Source organism: Syngnathus acus, chromosome 3 (genome assembly GCF_901709675.1).
Source record: "Syngnathus acus chromosome 3, fSynAcu1.2, whole genome shotgun sequence".
Classification (NCBI taxonomy): Eukaryota; Metazoa; Chordata; class Actinopteri; order Syngnathiformes; family Syngnathidae; genus Syngnathus; species Syngnathus acus.
This window is the reverse complement of record NC_051089.1, coordinates 14,995,742-15,014,881: the sequence shown is the minus strand read 5'-3', so window position 1 is coordinate 15,014,881 and position 19,140 is coordinate 14,995,742. Positions and strand designations below refer to the sequence as shown.

At 42.3% G+C, this 19,140-nt stretch overlaps 2 protein-coding genes across 10 annotated transcripts in view; both read right to left on the bottom strand.

Annotated features, from left to right (window-relative positions):
* Positions 1 to 3,659, bottom strand: part of tjp1a (tight junction protein 1a) — an 80,536-nt gene extending 76,877 nt beyond the window's left edge. For 5 of the 9 annotated variants that reach the window (XM_037248327.1, XM_037248333.1, XM_037248329.1 and 2 more), the window contains exon 1: positions 3,176 to 3,659. In XM_037248327.1, the coding sequence (XP_037104222.1) occupies positions 3,176 to 3,267 (92 nt within the window). In that variant the 5' untranslated portion in view covers positions 3,268 to 3,659. The remainder of the gene's footprint in view (positions 1 to 3,175) is intronic. The other 4 variants (XM_037248331.1, XM_037248334.1, XM_037248337.1 and 1 more) reach the window with 1 other exon arrangement.
* An 8,283-nt stretch (positions 3,660 to 11,942) lies between these two features.
* On the bottom strand, positions 11,943 to 15,989 carry LOC119121000. Its single transcript, XM_037248322.1, has 2 exons — positions 15,362 to 15,989; positions 11,943 to 12,110 (listed from the first exon to the last, which is right to left on the bottom strand). Exons 1-2 carry the CDS (start codon positions 15,968 to 15,970, stop codon positions 12,018 to 12,020), a joined length of 702 nt encoding a protein of 233 aa, XP_037104217.1. The 5' UTR covers positions 15,971 to 15,989; the 3' UTR covers positions 11,943 to 12,017.
* Between the last annotated feature and the right edge of the window lie 3,151 nt (positions 15,990 to 19,140).

Here is a 19,140-nt window from a genome sequence, read left to right as displayed (position 1 = left end):
GCAGGGCTACCAAATGCAGCTTGGACCAGGGTTTATTGGAGAAAACAAACTAACCGACTCGGCAAACTGACATGACTTAACAAAACAATAACTTGACTGACTGACCGGGACGTGAACCATGAAGACAGCAGGACATGACGACAACAAGACAGTACGACAACAATGAACCGACGGGGCGTGAGGGGCAGACAGGACTTATATACACGACAGGTAACAAGAGGTAGGTGAGAATGATCACACCAATCATGGGCACACAGGAGGGGAGGGGCGAGCAGACAGGCACACGGACAGAAACTAAGACAATATGCACATAAAACAACCGGGGACGAGACGTGACGTGACATTGCTTAAAAGCACTTTGAACTGCTGCTGCTGTATGCGCACTTGCTCCATTTTTGCTCCTCTTATTTATTATGTTATTTGTTTATTTATTATTTATTCATCACTCTTATTTATTCATTGTTTGTGCCTTCTTGTTTTTACTTTTTGTGTTGTTTACTTGTATGTATATTGTGTACTATGTCTTGTCACCGTGGGATAGTGGGAACGTTATTTCGATCTCTTTGTGTGTCTTGACATGTGAAGAAATTGACAATAAAGCTGACTTTGACTTTGAACTCATCGGATAATAAGAGCAAGCAGGTCCTTAGCCCAAGTCGGAATATGTAAATCGAATTGAAACACAAACGGCCTGGTTTGCTTAAAGGGAGTCATTTCCACAAAAATGCACAGCACATTAGATGTGAATATGCGTACAAACATGCGCATCTATTGCATGAGGTGCCCAAATTAGCACCATTTGCATCGGGAAAGAGAGAGGCACCGCATCTGACCAATCAGAGGGAATGCTGCGACCTGCATTTGCAAAGCAAGACAACATGTGGTGTACAAATGATAGCTTGAATCTGGATCACAAACAAACCAATATACAAAAAGGGAAAGCTCAAGCTTCACTTGAATGTTAATAACTTGTTGAAATAAAAGTTGTTGGTGCTCCTACCCGTGACTCATTAGATTGGAATCTACTTCCCTCCTCTGTCGGAACTGAAGATTGATTATTATTATTAATAATATCAAACTATACTGTATCCAATGTCTGGATTACCCTCCATATTGCAGTAACTGTCCTTGTTTCAGTTGCCTCTTTTGAGTGGAGCTTTTCAACAATGAACCTGATTAAGACTTAGGCCTACCTCCGCTCCGCTCATCAATGGCACAAGAGCACTTAAGTGGCGTGGTAATCATAAGTCTTAATTATGACTTTGCATAATTTTTGTCACATGATGACCCTAATGAACTACATAAAAAGAAATGCAGAAGTGTTCCTCTGTAAATGGCACACTTGCATATTCACTTTAGAATTAGTATATTTGTTTGTTATTTTTGTTGAGTATTTATTTCCTTATTATTGCAGTTGTTAGCTGTTTCACTCTTAATTAATAAAGGATGCCAAATGGCATGTTATGGTATGGTCTGTTTGTATCAATGATATATTTATGAATGGGAGTGTACATTTTTTCTTGGGGCCCCAGTTTTGCCAGTGCTGCCCTGCAAGTGGCCGTTGTGACAGATCTCCGTTGATGCGGAGGGAACCACCTTAAATACTGCCCTATACTGTATTGTGTGAACGAGCCAGCCTAAGAACAAAGATAGGGTAATAGAATATTAAATCTTCGAGTGAGTCAGTTTTTGTGAGCACCAGCAAAAAATTTTGTTCTTCCACTTCATGTTGCTCTGCTGTTTTGCGCCATCTTTGAATGGGAATTGTTATGCAAGCGAGACTTTTTGCACAGTATGTGTTTTTTTTTTTCTTTCCTTCGTAGCCTTTGTAGTTGAAGAGCTGTTCTTTCATATGCAAAGTATTAAAATATATTAAGATACTTATCTGGACATTGGCTCAGTAAAAAAATAGACATATGGGCATGTTTTTTTGGTCCTTATTTAATCCTTTGTTGCCCCCACCAGTAGTGCTGCTGAAACTGTGGCCACCACCAAGATGCCAATTCCTGTCCTAACTTGAAAATATTGTACTTCCATTTTGATGTATTTGCTGAGCTGCAATTAAGAATGCGACTGACCTACACCCCAACTCAACTTTCTCACCTTCCTCCTATTCTCAACTCCACACACAACTGAACAATCATTAAATTAGTCTTAATCTAAATGCTTCCATAACAAAGAACTTCCTTTTAAAAAAATAATAATAATAAAGTTAGTCTTAGTCTGGAATAGAAAACAAAGATAACAGAATTTCAAATCGAACAATTTCAACATAATCCAAAGGGAGTTGATATTTAACTGTCATTAGGGCTGGCATGCAAAATTCCAGAACAGGCACACTATTTTCACTGAAAGAGAATCAGTTCCGTATGTGGAGATGATGAGATCCAGCAAGGAGGGGTGCAACAAAACCCAATTTCACCCACAGAAAAACATGGTTCAACCACAAACTCATAGGGCTGTTTGCAAGAGGCTAGCATCTGATGATGTTGATGATGAGTGTTCATGATGATGATTTATTTGCAACACACTATATAGAAAAATGGATGAGAACGTGTCTGTGTGCGTGCGTGCGTACGAGAGTGCGTGCGTGCAACTGATATTGTTTATGTACCATTAAGGCAGACAACTGGTCAAATGGAGTGGAAAATCATACACGCAAAATGAGTGAAGCCTTCAGCAAGAGACTCCAACATGCACAGGAAGCTACTGAATCAGTAATTAGGAGTGCGGGGTGCCCCCCTCCCTTTTTTTTTTTTTTAAATAGTACAAATCAAAGACACACAGATCAAATTGTTTTAAACGGAAAACAGCAGGTGGGCTTTAAATGAGTTGAACAGTGGCTGTGACAACACCAGCCCGTATTGTGCGCTTGTGTGAAAACTAACGCATGATCATATCATGCAAAATGTGCACACGTATACACACCGGGCTAAATGTGTAGTATGTCTCGTGCACCGGCGCGGATGTTTTTGTATCGACTCCAGCACAGCCAGCCACTTCCGCCAACAGCTGCTCGTGTTCAGCTGCAACTTTGACGCCTTCCGTGAGCACAACGCTTTAAGAGGCTCAGATGAAAGCTATTTTTTCCACACCCAAGAAGCCACACACACGTCCGCTTCCATGCACACGCACAAAGAAGCCACCTCATCCACCTCCAACGCCCCTAACTCACCACAGCTGTCTCTTGGTGGGGAGGCAGTCTTTGTTGGAGGCTGTCACTCCCATGGCCATCTGCATCACCGTGATGTATTTCTGGTACTTCATCTTCGGGTTCCGTCTCTCTACTTTGGAGCGCTACTTCGAGGAATCCGCGCCCCGCTCAAGCGCGGCGCAGGTGAGCGTGCGTTCAAATGTCTCCAAAGGTCCCTCGACATCGACCGCGCGTCCAGCGGCATCAACGGCGCCATTTCCCGTGGGAGCAGTCCCCGGGGAGCCGGAGGAAAGGTACCACGCCGCCGCCACCCTGCATGTCTGCTCGCTGCCCCTCTAATCTCATTAGAGCTCAGAATAGATTGGCTAATCCATTCAATTTTAGGCAGGACCGACTCATTGTTGTGGCACGCCCGGGAGCGGCCACTTGTTCCTCTTTGTCCACCCTCTGTTTTGTTTAGTTTGATGCGCTCAGAAAGAGCAAGGAGGAGAGGATGCCCTGGCGGCGGCAGCATCCATGTGTCTGTGAGGTAGGTGGAGGAGTGCGCTCAAGAGGAGGAGAAGGAGGAGGGGAGAGGGAGAGATGAAATGGTTTAGGAGAGGGGTGTTATAACCTACTAGCGATGAGAGAAAATCACAGCAACGATGGATGGATGGACGCCTGTTTTATGTTTAAAGAAGCAGGATCAGCGCGTGAAAAAGATGGAGAACAGCATTCGAAATGGAAGCAATAACAATAAACATAATATAAACAGAAAGGTGTTTTTATTGTTGTCTGTTTTAAGGAACATCATATCTAAAATGAAAGCACAACTCTTATTTACACGTGATCTGTTTCTTGTGAGTATGTTCGTACGTATTTAAAAACGTGGTCATCTTCTCTCATCGACAACATTATTACAACTCAGAACTGACATGGTAAATGAAATATAGTCATGTTCGGAAATCAGTTAAGGGGCCACTTTGAGTGTGGGTGCGGACCCCCATGCAGCCCGCGGCTCACCTTTTGCCAACCCCTGATCAAAGTGAAACTCCCCAGCATGATGTGCGTTGTTGCTGAGAAGCTCAAATGTAAGGTGAGATGACACCCCGCTGTCCCTTTATATAAATATTTACAGGGACACATAAACAATGTGAAGGTCGAAAGAACTGCTATATATACACCCGGAGGCGTGTTGAGATTACCCATGCACCCGAAAAAGTAAATGCAGATAATGGAGAATGAACAGCACAATGCAAAGGGAAAAAGTCAGAGAGCAAAAGCGGCTAATACTGGCAAGGCACACGTAGGGAAGCAGCTGGTGGGGAAGGTCAGACTCGCTGCTCTCAGCACTGCTTGATCTTGGCAACACAGCATTCACCCAAAAGCACACCACCAAACACCTTTTCCAAAGTCATTTGACTTACCAAAAAGCCTGAATCAGACAGAAGTAACCATGATGCTGGAGCGAGAATCAAAGTGAAAGGTTTCAGGTTAGATCCTCTATTCACCCTGTCAACGTATCCTTGATTCAAAATCAGAAACCTGTATTGCTGCTCATTACCATAGAAATTTCTTGTTTCCTTTACTTCCACACTATTGTCATCAAAATCACTCTCTTACCTGCATTAAAGTCAAGCGAGTGTCACTGCTCTGATGTCTAATATTTTCTGTAATTAGTTCAAACCAGACAGGGGTGGTATATGAAAACAACTAGGATTGGGTTATACAATTGGATAAGAGGGGTTATAAATGAAAAACTACAGTTGTGTTTATTACGTCCATTCTTATGTCTCTTGTCTGTGTTTTCTTCCTTACGAGTTAGGAAGGACTTTCAAATTCGATGTTGTAATTAGCAAGAAAAAAACACCAAGAACGTGTTTCATCATAAAAAATCCCACACTCTTAAACTTTTGCAGTTCAATCACAGGTGAGACATTTCGTATTCAAGCCTGTGATTTATTTATTCATTTATTTTTATTTGTTTATTTATTTGTTTATTTATTCATTTGCTCGTTTATTCATTCGTTCGTTCGTGTGTTCGTTTTGTTTATAATACTTTCTCATTTAGAATTTTTGTCTCGCCCAAGACACAACGACTCGAGACTCGGACAGAGAGCTGAGTTCGAATAGTCGCTTACTGAACGACCCGCTCTACTGCATAAGCCACGGCCGCCAGAACCATTGGCTTCATCAGCTACATCATAAACATATTATGAGTTCAGGTATGAAGTTGCGAATATCCGACACCAAGCAATGCCAATACTTGGCAGTATTGCACGAGTTCACTCACTGAGATCAATTTCTTCATGTCTCAGGCTGGTTGGATAAGAGGATAAGCGGTTCATAAAATGGATGGATGTTTGGCAGTTTTCATTGATATTCAAATACGTTTTTTTTAATTGTACTAAAAAAAAGGTCAAATTGATAATGTATTTTTGTGACCAGTGTGTGCCATGGGTCATCAACTCTCCTTCATTAAAAACTGCACAAGGAGTCTCTTCCATCTCCTGCATTGTCCCAGAAATTAATAGCTTGCTTACTCAAAGCCCAGCTGTATGTTATTGTGTTGGTGGAAGGAGATCTGGAGAAGACGATCGGATTGGTTGGAGAGTGAGATTTCCCCCTGGAGTCGCAATGTGTTGAAGTCCCCCCACCCCGCGCTACCACCCTCATCATAAATTACAGCACCCTGGTCCCTAGCCACGATTAATCACATGACCACAGGAGCCAGATTAAATTCGCAGCCTTGGACCGTTCCTCTGTCTCACTCTCTCTCGACCTCCTCTGTCAAGTGGGAAACATACAAATAGGAAGCACAAGCACACACTAGGAAATAAAATATCAGCAGTAGGTTATAAACACAGTAGTGTAATTTGTCTGTATGTCACACTATCCACCTGGTTACCTGTCATGACAAGCTCTCACTTTATTAAATAGAATGGATCCTGCAGCTCAGCTCTCCAATGGGAAAACTCAATTGCCTCGAGGTTGTACATTTCAGGCAATAATATGCCACTAAAATCAATCCAAGAGGAAAGCATTTTATTTATATTAAGCCCGTGCACAAATTAAGTTTTATTTCAAGGAACTTCCAACATTAAGAAAGTCAAAAATCACACTAGATATATATAAGAAAACCAATCCCACATTAGCAAGCCCTTGGTGATAAAGGAAGGGAAAAAAATCCTTCTAAGGAGAAAAACTGTAACAGAAATTTGAATAAGATATTGGTAAAAATTAATTAAATTATACAGACAGTATAAATATAATTATAATTAAATATAATCAAATTATACAGACAGTGGACAACCATCTGAATAAAATGAATGTTTCAGTTATTAAATTGAAGTGTAAAAGCGATCTATAATTAAATCTATGGTCATTTGAAATGCAAGGCTATCTAATAATACACTGCATCCTAGTAAACCAATTAAAGCAAGAGTATATTGCAAATGTTATGGTGTGTTTTAATTATGTCTTTGTTTACTGAATAAAGGAAATAAATTTGGGATGTGCATATAAATGTCATGGCTGTAGCCACTAATCACCCCTAGTGTGTTTTAACTGCTAGGCCGAGGTGACACAAGAGACAAATGACTGATGTTAGAACATCAAGCTGATAGATTGAATAAAAACCTCCGCGTAAAATCCATCTGAGACTTACCAGTAAACCATGATGGTAAGAAGGCACACGGGGATTCTACAGAGGATGCTTCATGAAGCCAACCGAATGCAATGCAATATGTAAATGAAACCGTTGTCAAAGTGCATCTGGCTGCTGGTACTTCTTAAGAATCGCATGCGAAATGCATATGACGACAAACTGAAAACAAACACGCAATGTTTGCTGTTTTCCCCCTTTGCGCTTTATTGTTGAGACTCTGGGTTCAAGCTCGGGTCAAAGATGCAGAGAAGAAGACAGACACGCGAGTCAAAATGTGCTGCAGGCCTGATAGTTTTGTCTTGGGAGTCAAAGGCGATTTGGAAACAGCAGCCGTATCTTAATGTTGCTCAGCTTCACATAATAACTGGAATGAAGGCGTGAGTGTTTGGAGGATTGTGTGGGGGACTATTTGCAATAATCCTGGACACTGAATGATTGCTGTTAGTATTTGGACAATGATTTATAGTTTTGCAACAAGGCTGCATACAAAGGGTTTTATTTTCATGCCCAGTGCAAATCTAGTGTGAGCCGTGGTGTAAATCTGTGCAGGAGCGGGCTAGACTGGGTTTTGGTATTTTTGCAGATGCATGCAAGATTGGTCCAGGTAAAAACAGGCATCTTTCTGTGTTGTGGGTGTCAACACAGCTGAGTTGTGTCGCCTCCAATCAAAGTGGCTTCTCTCATTCCCTTTAAAATGGACTCACCAAAATCGTGAAACGCCCTTAGAATTGACAAATATTGAGCTCATATTGTTTGCATGGGGGAGGAAATCATATGTAAAGTATACACACTAATATTTAGACAAAAGACTGCAAAGAACACGCAAGATTATTACCCAAGGGTAATCCAATACTTAAGGAATCATGTTCTCTGTATTACTATATTTAACATTTTATTTTTTCAAATTAAATAATATGGTAGGGCAGTGAGTGGTCCCCAACCCCCGGTCCGTGGACCGGAACTGGTTCGTGGATAATTTGATACCTTGCATTATTTTCATTTCATTCATCTGAGTCTGGATGAGCTTTTATTTCTAAAATGGACTGGATTCTCTTCTACACCTTGGGGACCTGAACATAACATTACTCATGTTATGTTGTTGGCACGATGTTATGAGGACATTTCTTGAGCGTCCGTGAAGTTTGTGCCTCCAAACAGCAGGGTGGGACACCAAGCAGCTTTTTGCCCTCCCGCTGTCACCTTTATTAGCAGTCTGCCAGGCTGAGTGTCATATTTACCTCAGAGTTGCTGAGGTAAATGTCAAATGAGGCCATGAGGGCATTAGAAAGGCACTGTTTACAGAAAACACAAATCAGTAACAGATTTATATCACATTGGTGTTTCATGTAATTTTGTGACATAAAAAAAAATAATTTGAAAATGTGATTTTCACAAACCACGGCTAACCAACACAAGTCGTCGTATTAAATATGAGAAGTGCATTTTTTTTCTTTTGGCAAATATTAAAGTTTTAAATTAAATTTAGAAAAGGATAGTATCAGGGGTGTCAAACTCATTTTTATCTCTGGCTGCATCGTAATCACAGTTTCGTTCGGAGGGCCATTATGAACATCAATGCCATACAGTATAGACTACACAACAAACTGATAAATAACAAGTTTGGAAATAAGAGTCGAGTAAAAATGTTTCCAATATTTTAAAAAGATTAATGGTAATAAGAATTGATAGCAATAACTCTATTTTTTAAAAATGAAGAAAATTTGTCATTTTAATATTGACACATGAAATTGATGTTCAATTTGTCTTCGCGGGCCACAGAAAATTATGGGGCGGAACATTTCTGGCCTGCGGGCCTTGAGTTTGACAACAATGATTTAGTTACTTACAAAACACAATATAAATTGTGCAGGCTTTTAAAATTATTTTAAAGGGGAAGTCAATCCTTAAATTGGCTTTGTAATATGTCCTGTCAAAACAAAGAGGTCTGGTTAACGTTTGAATTGTGGATACAAATTGCGGCTATGCTTCATCTGTGCAAGCCCGTGTATTGTCATGTGACTACCTGGCTCCATATGATTGGTGAAATGGAGTTAAACATCACTCACCGTTACATTTGGGTCATCATATAGAAGACAGAAGTTGTTGGCGTTTTGCTATTTGTAGCATAGAGTAGCACTATGAATGTTGCAGATAAATATTTACATATTGACTGTATAGGATGTCACTGCTCATCGACTCATAGAGATCAAAATAGTACAGAGCCATCTGTGTATGCCTGTATGACATGCGTGCCATTTTGCAATGCTGCTTCAGTATGTTCACCCAAAGTGTTCTACTAAGTTAAATATGGGAATTCTGGAGATACTTTTAGTAACCTTGTATTACCCTCAAAGCGGTTGCTAAATAATAAGTGAAAGAAAATAATGGTATGAGTCAAAACATGAGTCAATATAACTAGCTGTTGTATTCTGTTAGTCAGCCAATTAATGTAGCGAACATACAAAGGGGTTGAGTCACAGTGAGCCTGCTCAGCTTGCATGAGAAACGTGTGTGTGTGTGTGTGTGTGTGTGTTGCTTTACAAGTGTGTGATGTATTGTTTACTGAATAAGAAATCGTTTCAAGCCTACGCAGTTGAGGGAAGAAAGTTTTTTAGGTCAAGAGGTATGACAGCAAGAAGCACACTCTTACATCAATGGCAGACTACTTGAAAGTATCATATTCACTGCAAGCAATTCATTTTGAATGAGTAGTCTTTGGTTGTGTTATTATAACATCCATTCATCCATCCATTTTCTGTACCACTTGCTCTCACAAGGGTCACGGACCTCCTAGCCCCTATCTAGCTGACTAAAGGAAGTAGGCGGGGAACACCGTGAACTTGTCAGCCAATCGCAGAGCACACATTGACAAACCACTCGCGCTCGCACTCACACCAACGGGCAATTTGGATTGATCAATCGGCCTACCGTACTTATTTTTGGAATGTGGGGGGAACCTGGAGAAAACACATGCAAGCACGGGGAGAACATGCAAACTCCACACAGGAAGGCCGGAGCTGGAATCAACAACAAAAAACAACTAAACACGGAAGAAAAGACATCCACAATTTTATAATTCAGAAAGTCACACTGCTGTGGGATGGTGTAGTGTCAGTTTAATATCTTTCATAAATTACTGACGTTCTGTATTTACCTAACTTCACACATTATACAACTTTTTCTTGTATATTTATCGTATTGAATTCAATTCAATATTAATGGAAAATAGTGAATCTTTAACATAAATGAACACTGAAAAATCTAAACATTCTACACACCTTTTAATTCATATTCCATTAACAAAATATTAATCAGAATATAGTGATTTGATTAGAAGGATTGCATAGAGTTTATCCTCTCTTGTGAATCCAACTTCAATCAGCATTCATGGCTGCATCCCAACGTCCCTGATACCAGCTATCTACCTTTTTCATGTCCTGAGGGAATCATTCACCCTGCTCTTTGCGCCCAGGAAACTGATCCATACGTAATGCAATTTGACGCATCTGAGGTTTCTGAATGCAGTAATGAGTTCAACGTAGTTGCTGGTTGCCAGGAACGTTCTTCATGACCTTCCATGTTTCCAGTTACACTTTGTTTTCAAAGTTTTCAAATCCATGATCTCTACTAAATGATATATTTGAGAACTCCAGCTTCCAACTCCTCTATCGTCAGTGTTTGAAATTCATTGTCTGGTTGTCGCTGTATAGCAAAAAACATTTCCGAGATTGCTTGCCACTACTTCAGTCACGTCAGTGAACAGTCCTCCATCTTTAGGTTTATTCTGTGGCACTCCAAGCTGGTGGGTAAGATGCGTAAGATCTGTTCAGACCGCCACATCCTTTGCTTCCAAGTCCCCAGGTTGAAAATGCCTGATATAAAAAAGAGAAAACACCCATACATGTAAAAAAAAGAAAGATGGCTAAAATTCAAAAAGTTTACATGATTGAGCAAAACCAATGCAATATTTGGATTCAGTCCTAAATCAGCACAAATTCCTTGACAGTACGTTTCTTTTTAACCAGTGTAAGCAAACTATGATTTGTCAGACAACGATGTAAACAGAGAGGAAATTAGCAGATGCGACGGCAGAGCCCATGTTACGGTCTGATTTGGTGATTAGTTGAAGCGCAGGGTCAAATTACGGTCAGCCAGGATTTTGTTTGATTAAGTACAGCTCAAAAAGCTCACGACTGTACCTATTTTGTGCTGCGAGTCAGGATGGCACTCTTGAAATGGCTGCCTCATAACTGCACAAATAGGAAACAATCAAGCAAGCTTTGTGTTTTCATAATGAGCATAAAGGGACAAGAGGTTCATCAGAATGCAATTTCATCTAATGTCATACTTTCACAGCGACACTTAAATCAACTTTATAGGAACTCTGACTTTGCAAAGATAGGAATGATCAATATACATGCGTATATATTTTTTCTTTCAACTGATCAAGGCTTCAATTAACAATTATTCTAATAATCAAATTGTCAAGCTTTTACATGTGTGTGCGTGTGTTGGTGTCTGTGATTGTGTGTAAAGTTAAAAGATTGTGTTTAGATGGCAGCATCCTGCGGCAGTTATATAAGAGGAAACAGGTTTCCACATCACACGGCATCATTGACTACTAGAGAGAATCCAGAGGTCCAATAATATTCTTAGTCATTCAAGTCCCTCCTCTGTTTACATCCTTTAAATGGAAATGGAAAACCTGACAGAGAAGCCTTTTTTTTTGTTTCTGACTTGTTTTATTACGGTAATTCATAATTTGAAGAAAAGAGGAAGTTGATGGGCAGCCATCATTTGGCATTATATAATCACAGGCAACACAGCAATGCTATTGAATGATTTCAAGAAGTAGCACCCAAGTGATTTTTCTTTATCATCTTTTTCATTTTAATTCAAAACTTTAGTTCCTACACTACCGTTCAAATGTTTGTGGTGACCCAGGCAATTAAGTGTTTTTCATTAAAGCTAACATAATTGCACAAGTAGCAAACTCAATGGACCATTAGAACACTAGAGGGACGGTTGCTGGAAATTGACCTTTTCCTACATTCTCTCTTTCGAAAAGAGATCGCAAAAATTCTCAATGGGACATGGAATACATCCCATCTTCTTTTGCCAGTAGCATATCCAATGCCATCCTATTTGCGCCATCAGTGAAGTCGGGACTAGTTGTTCAGATAACCCTGGTCTCTCAAGTAGTTCGCACCGGCTCGTCTACCGCAAAACCCACACGGAGGGACCTCCCAGAGGTCCGCCAACAGTCGATGAAAAGAATGCTGTCATCCTGTAGAGGAGAGATCTGCAAATCTGGTCAGACACAGTAGTTCCTGAGAGACATGCATTTCACAGCAATGGGGTTCACATTTATTAAAGTTAGAATCAGCCGTGTTGATTCCATATCTTCCATATGTCATGTGTTTTGCTGTCAGCAAGGTGGTCAAGCGATCTTGGCTTAATTGACATGACGAACGTTGACGCAACAAATTATGTCACTGAGTGTTCCATCAAAATGACGAGCGGGAAGCCCATCACCAGATGGCCCACTTTTTGTAGGCTGGTGGCCAAAGCGGCTGCATTAGCAGTGCATGACGGTTGTTTGGAATCATCATGTCAAGTAACACATTCGTGTACATTAGCACTGGTTGTCAACCATCTCATTTTTGGATTAAAATGTAAATTGCGACCGTTAGGTTAATTGACACGTCAGGACGTCAAGATGGATAGGTGTATTGTAGTCAAGTGAGGCAAGATGGGGGGTGGCTGCGAGTCTCCGGAGTCCACTCCAAGACTTTGCCCAAATTTCGCAAAAGTGACATTCTGTGTTGAGTGCACATTATGGTCCTCGCGGCAGCAATGACACGCCCCAGGAAGGATGTCATCCAATCACTGCACCATTAGAGCACTATTTGGTATGTCGAGGTCAGCCAAGTGCGTTATCAGGACCCGATTGAAAAGTCCATGGCCGAGCTTGAACCCTTGTGGCAAACGTATGTATTGTAATTTTCAGTCTTTGTGTGAATGCAAAATATTGCCGACCCTCCTAATCATAATACTGATGTTAGGTTGATGGCAAACTGTGGGTCAGGCACTGACAGGCAGCCAGTGGTGGTGCTTGTGTCGATTTTGCGAAAGTCGTATGTGATTCTGTAATTTATTTTTGTTAGCTTTCAATACCGGTAGCAAATGTGTGTAGAAAGGCAAGGATGATGGATCGATTACACCAGCCTTCCACGTCCCCACCAATGTGCCCTCAATGCCCTTCATTGATGCCAGTTTGTCGGGATATTGTGCGACCCAAACAAGTGTATCTGGTTTGACTTTAAACATAATGGGCAGGGTGGTTGTGCAGAAGCCCGCATCCTCTGGCCCCTGGGACCAGAGCGTGGCGGGCATGCTTTCAATTAACCTGTGGGCTTTGGGGTGGCCCTTCTGTGTTCATCCTATACCATTGAAGCTGTGTGTGAGTCCGGTCACATTTAGCAGCGATGCCTTGCTTTCCAATATAAATGGCAGAGCACTGGATTGCCGACTTCAACTTCATCAAACGTCTCTCTGTGCATATCATCATGATTTCTATCATAAAGGAGAGTGCAGTGGAGCGGGTCGAGAGACGTTGCAAAAGGTTGGAGTGTCTGGACCCAGGGTTTTCAGATTAGGAAGGAGAGAATTCCACTCTTTTTAGTTGTTTCAGGTGCCAGTTTTGCCCAGTAATTATCAACGTACGGGTCTATGGGCACAGGCGCCATCAACTACACCCCATGGTCACCCCACTCCACCCCACACAGTTTGGGGCAAGCCCCAGGAAGAGCAATTTCCACCCCTTGTGTTGTGCACAGTAGGATGGCTCTGGTTTTGGTGACCAGGTCTCTTCTTAACAAGTTTATTGGTGTCCGTGGAACGTGACGAAAGTCCCAGCAGCTGGACTTGAAGCGATATCGGCCATAACAGTATTGTGGGAGACCCAGAGAAGCCCATGAGGGTCACTCTGTTTGTAGTCAGTGACAAAGACGATTGATTGAAGTTGATTGAAGAATGCGTTGCCCCAGTGTCCACTACCGTCACTTCAAGAAGGGGTTCTGCCAGTCCCCCCTCCTCGGCCTCTCCTGGGCACTCCTATTGTCCATGACCCTTCCCCAGGGGGTACACAGCTGGTTGGGCTGGGCATTGTTGTACGCTCCCCATCCAGCTCTTGTACTGCCAGGGTGGTAGGCTGTTTCTGGTTGACAGGCTGAGTTGAGGTGGATCCTGCTGCCTCTGGACTTGGCTTGGAAGAGCCCCTTGTGGCCCCTGTACGTTCAGGACATGTTCAGGATGCATCATGCCCAAGGGTGGGTATGGACAGTTCACCACCAAATGGTCAGTGGCTCCGCATCTGAAGCATCCACTCCGTCCCCTTCCCATTCCACCCCGGGTTTGTCCAACTCCTCCCCAGTCACGCCCACGGCCAGCTCCACGAGACTGTCCAGTCAGCACCATCCTGTTATCCTTGCCTTTTTTCTTTTGTTTGGCCCGTTTAGCCTCTTCTCGTGCTCTGTTCAAATTGAGCTTTAACAACTGTTGTTCCAATTCAGAGTTGTTAGCCTTCTTTTCACTGAGGTGTTTCACATACAGCTTCAACGCATGAACGACATGTCGTCTAAATCTGGAGTCATCATCGTCTAACAAATCAGGGTCTTTTTCCAATTCATTGCGCACCTCCTCTGGTAGGGCGCGAATCAGTGAAGCTCTAAATAGTTGAGTGGCATCAGGTGTATTGGAAGGGTGACGACCTGTGGTGGAAGTCCATCTTTCTACACATTCCGTGTAAAAATCTGTTGGGTCAATCTTTTCGGTGTATTCAGATAACACAGGAGTGCCTGTCTCCCCCCGAGGAAATAGCTCTTTCAGTGCACTGAATGCTGCGCTAGCAATAGGCCCAAACGGCTCCTCATCTCCCACAGCAGTCAGCTGTGCGGCTTCCTCGATTTTTTTGGCATCGTGAAAGGAACAACACCCGCGCAGTGCAGCGCGGAAGTCGCTCACGGCCACTCTTTGCCCCGCCATTAAGGCTATAAAACCCGAAATCCACCCCTGGGCCCCTCTGTTTAAGTTAGGTAATCTGTCCACCAGCGCCTGCATGTCACGAACCCCCATGGGCTCGTAATGCCAACCCCCGCCCAGGTCACGCAGAGGCATTTGTATGGAAAATATTTTGGGTTTGGATCTCAATTCATACTTATTGTGAACGTCAACGCCTTTTTTTTTATCTGCCACTTCTGCCTTTTCAATGTCCATACGATCACGTCGCGCTTCCGTTATGTCAGTCCGTCAGTCCTATCATCAGTGTCACTATCAGTAATAGTATGAGCCTCATTGGTAACACCAGCGGCATCATCCAGATTAAATAGCGATGGCCATGTGGGTGCTGCCTTTTGACCAGTCGGTGGACAGGTTGGCCTGTCACCGAAATGTGAGGGTGTTGCCAACCCCTCCCCTAAAAGATCCCTATCATTAATTTTTGTATTGTTGAACCCTGGAGTTTGATGTGTTGGAGTGGGCCCCGTCACCGCACCACCTACCTCTGCGTAGCGACGGATTAATCTGTGTTCCGTCTGGTTCATATCTGGAGCTTCCTGAATCAGTCCCGCGACTTCTATCATAGGTGCCATCACACATGGTGTGTCCAACATGGGGGGTGGGTCCGGTGGCGGCGCCGAAGGGAGAGAAAAGTCGGTGAATTTGTTGTCAACTGGCAGAGTTGGATACAACGATGCTTTTTTACTCACCCGGGTTCCAGCGTTTACAGGCATACTCACGCTGGTAACAGGGTTTCGCCCCTCCCGGATTTTCGCGAACACTGTGGCTTCCATTGCCAAAAAATGCACACGACGTCTCGTTTCTTCTACTTTTTCAAGCCGTTTCTTTGCTATTCTTTTCTCTCGCCAATGTATCTCTTTCATTGCTCTCTTCTCCTTTTCTATCTGTCCCCATAATTCTTTCTCTTCATGACACAACTCATCACTTATCTGACTCCACGTCACTTCCTTTCTTTGCAACTTACTGTTTTTCTTTTGCAACTTAATCCATTCCTTCCGCAACTTTTCCTTCTCCCCTTTCTTATCTTTCTCCTTCAGATTACCCAAGACTTGAGACAAAATTTCTGTGAACTTCTCCTCAACAGTAGTCATAGTCAAACAATTTCATCGAAGGCTGAGTCAGATCGAGCGAGGAATCCAATCGGTTTTAGAGGGCCCCAAAACTCCCCTACGTGTACCGAAACGTCACAAAGTTCCCCCGCGTCCGGGCGAACGCCAGTCTTTGGCGAGGCAAACCCAGAACCTCCTTAACACCAATTGATCTACCACAATCCACACCTTAATTTAGCATAGTCAATATGCAGAACTTCAAGGGCTTCTGCTTACCTTTTCATAGCGGCCGCTGGCGTGGAAAGTGGAGAGAACAATCAATGCGTCGCCAGCGACTCAGGAGGTGGTGTCCCAACTGACCTTTGCGATCACAAACAAGGTGTTAATACCATTCCTGCTCCCCCAACATCGGGGTCACCTACTGAAGGCGGAAAATATCCACTCTTTTTAAATGACCAATTGACGAATAAAGTCTTATCCCTTTGTGGAGTTCCGAGGTGCTCGTTGGGTGGATGCAGGAATCAACACAGGTACTCGTCTATTATTTATTCTAGTATTTATTCCTACCAAAAGTATTTAATAACAGCAAGCCAATTCTCTAAGCGGAGCTCCGGGTCACATTTGTCCCTAACCGCAAAGGTAACGATGCAGAGTGACAAAGAACGCATTTCCCTGACCCAGACTTTATACAAGACATTTCATCAAAAGGGTGGGCTTTAAAGTTTGTGTGTGTACGTGTGTTTTTGTTGTTGGCCGCCACATTGATAATTGTGTTTGAGGTTGGTCAGCCCGATCCTGCTGCAGCGATAATTCAGGAGTGGTCGTGTCCTCCCTTCATGAGGCTGAGGTTTCACAGATAAGGATAATTGGTGCATGGTTTGTCCTTTAGCTGGACTACCAACAAAGAAGTTGTCTTGTCTTCCCCGTGAGATTGACTTCTCCTCTGTCGTGGGGGTTTCCCGCCACAGCTCCACCTGAGGTCACGCTAGCCTCTCCATACCTTCTCAGTGAATGGAAAATAAAAAGCAACTATTGCCAGCAGTATTAAGTTGACTTGTGTCTTCTAAATGGCAATTACATGGTGAGCATACATGTAAATTCTTTAAATATAAATTCCTACAGCCTTTATACATCTATGCAGATATTGCATTAAAAAACAGACGTTTGCAGCTACAATTGTCATTTACCACATTAATGAGTATATTCCTGATTCATTTAATGTTACCCTCTTTGAAAAATAGTGATTTTATTTTAAGACTAAGGACATTTCCAAGTGACCCCAAACTTTTGAACGGTAGAGTATGTTAATACAATGTGTACTCGCTCGTTACCTTAGTTTTCAGTACAGATAAACTTCATAATACTCTATTTAAAATCAATGTAAAGTACTGATAATGACTGCAATGTTTTTTTTTCTTTTTCATAAAGTCCCCCCCGTGGGCGAATGGTTGCCAATCTGTGAAAAGCATGAACCAGTCCCCAAATAAACACACATAAAAAAAACACCCGCCGTGCTAAAAAATGAGAAGTGGCATAATCCTGCTTATACCCGTCATTTAAATCAATGTGGGAAGACGCTTGAGCATTTTCACGAAGCTTGTGTGAAGCAGTGACGTGACTTTTAACTTGTCCTATGTGCGTTGCCATGTTCAACAACCCAAATTATTTATGCCTCTTTTGGCTCTCACGATTCACAAATCAAGGTCAATTGAGTTACTTCCTGTGATGGGAGAAAAATGATAGAAATGAGCTTCCCTCCTGATTTTACGTTGTGCACGGAGATATTGCTCCGCGTCTTTTTAGTACGTGCTCAACTCAAATATAGAAATTAATTAGACGTTAGAGAAATAACAAACAGGCAGACATTTTTAATCACCATGAATAATTGTGCTGAGGATAAAAACATGCCTCATGGCTACATTGTCTGTGTTTATGCTGCACTGCTATCTGAGAAGATATTTTAAAAGTTGGATACAAGACGGCAAAAGAATATTAAAAACAGAGATAAAGATAAGGCCATTGTTTTAAATAGCTGGTGTTCAGCCAAGTGTGAACCCCAAGGGGCGGTCATCATTCAGTGGCGCCATGCTTTTACCTCCAAAAGATGACTCATAGTGGATGCGAGTAACTGAGAGGGCGAATAATGTTCACACTTGTTCTGGTCATTTTGTTGAATCTTGTTGTTGAATTTTGTTGATTATCACCTGGGAAACATTGACAAAAAGCATGACATAAAATGGAGGCAATCCTTTGAGAACCAATCCAAAATAATTTAAATATAATTGAACTATTTAAAAGCTGATGAGGGCAGGCGAATGGAGCATGACAGCAGTCGTTTACAATTTCTAACCTTTTCACAATATATATCGTTTCAGGCCGGTTTCTCGTTCTAGCTCGGGCTCTCTAAAGGAGACCTGGGATCTCGAGGGTTTTTGCCAGTAGTGCACTCTTCTGGATAGAGAGGACTGCTGTTTCTCCAGGTATCTGCTGGAGCCATCCAACCATCTTGGGGGTTACAGTTCTCGGAGCCACAAACACTCCTGGCTCCACTATTGTCTACTACTTTCATATTTTGGCTAGTGCTTTCCTTCCTTCCTTGTCAGGCTGGTTGGCCATCACCAGTTTGCCTGCCTGAATCTGCAGCTCAGCCTGGTTATTCTCATCCATTTTTGGCAATGTCTGCCATCTTGATTCTGGGACCTCCATTCCATATCCACATCGCTCCTTCAGTGTTTAAGATTGCCGACAGCCGCAGTTGACAAAAGAATGCCAGTTTATTCCCGAGAGTCACAAATCAGATCTCACTGGTGTTAATCTGGACATGAATCACTTTTTGAACTGTATTTCCAACATTGTGGAGATGTGGGAAAGCAAGGGCGCATTGTATTTTCGGTTTACCAATGCTCACGCTGGGCTGTCAATCCCTGTTCCATGTTGCAAACACGAGTGAACTGACGAGACAATACATCAAAGATGTGGTGAACAATAAAACCTCATCCTGCGGCGGCCCTTAATCCTTCAACACCTGCAATTTCAAGACCGCTGCTTTCATGTGTCAGGTTCCGCTGTAGGGAAAAAAGCTTGATATAAGGTGTTAAACCACAAAGCTTTGCCGATCAATCTCAATGACTGGCTTGATTTATTTCTGGGCTAATTAGAATTTGTTACGTTTACATCGAGATCTTAGCAAAGTGAACATTTCCTGGTATACT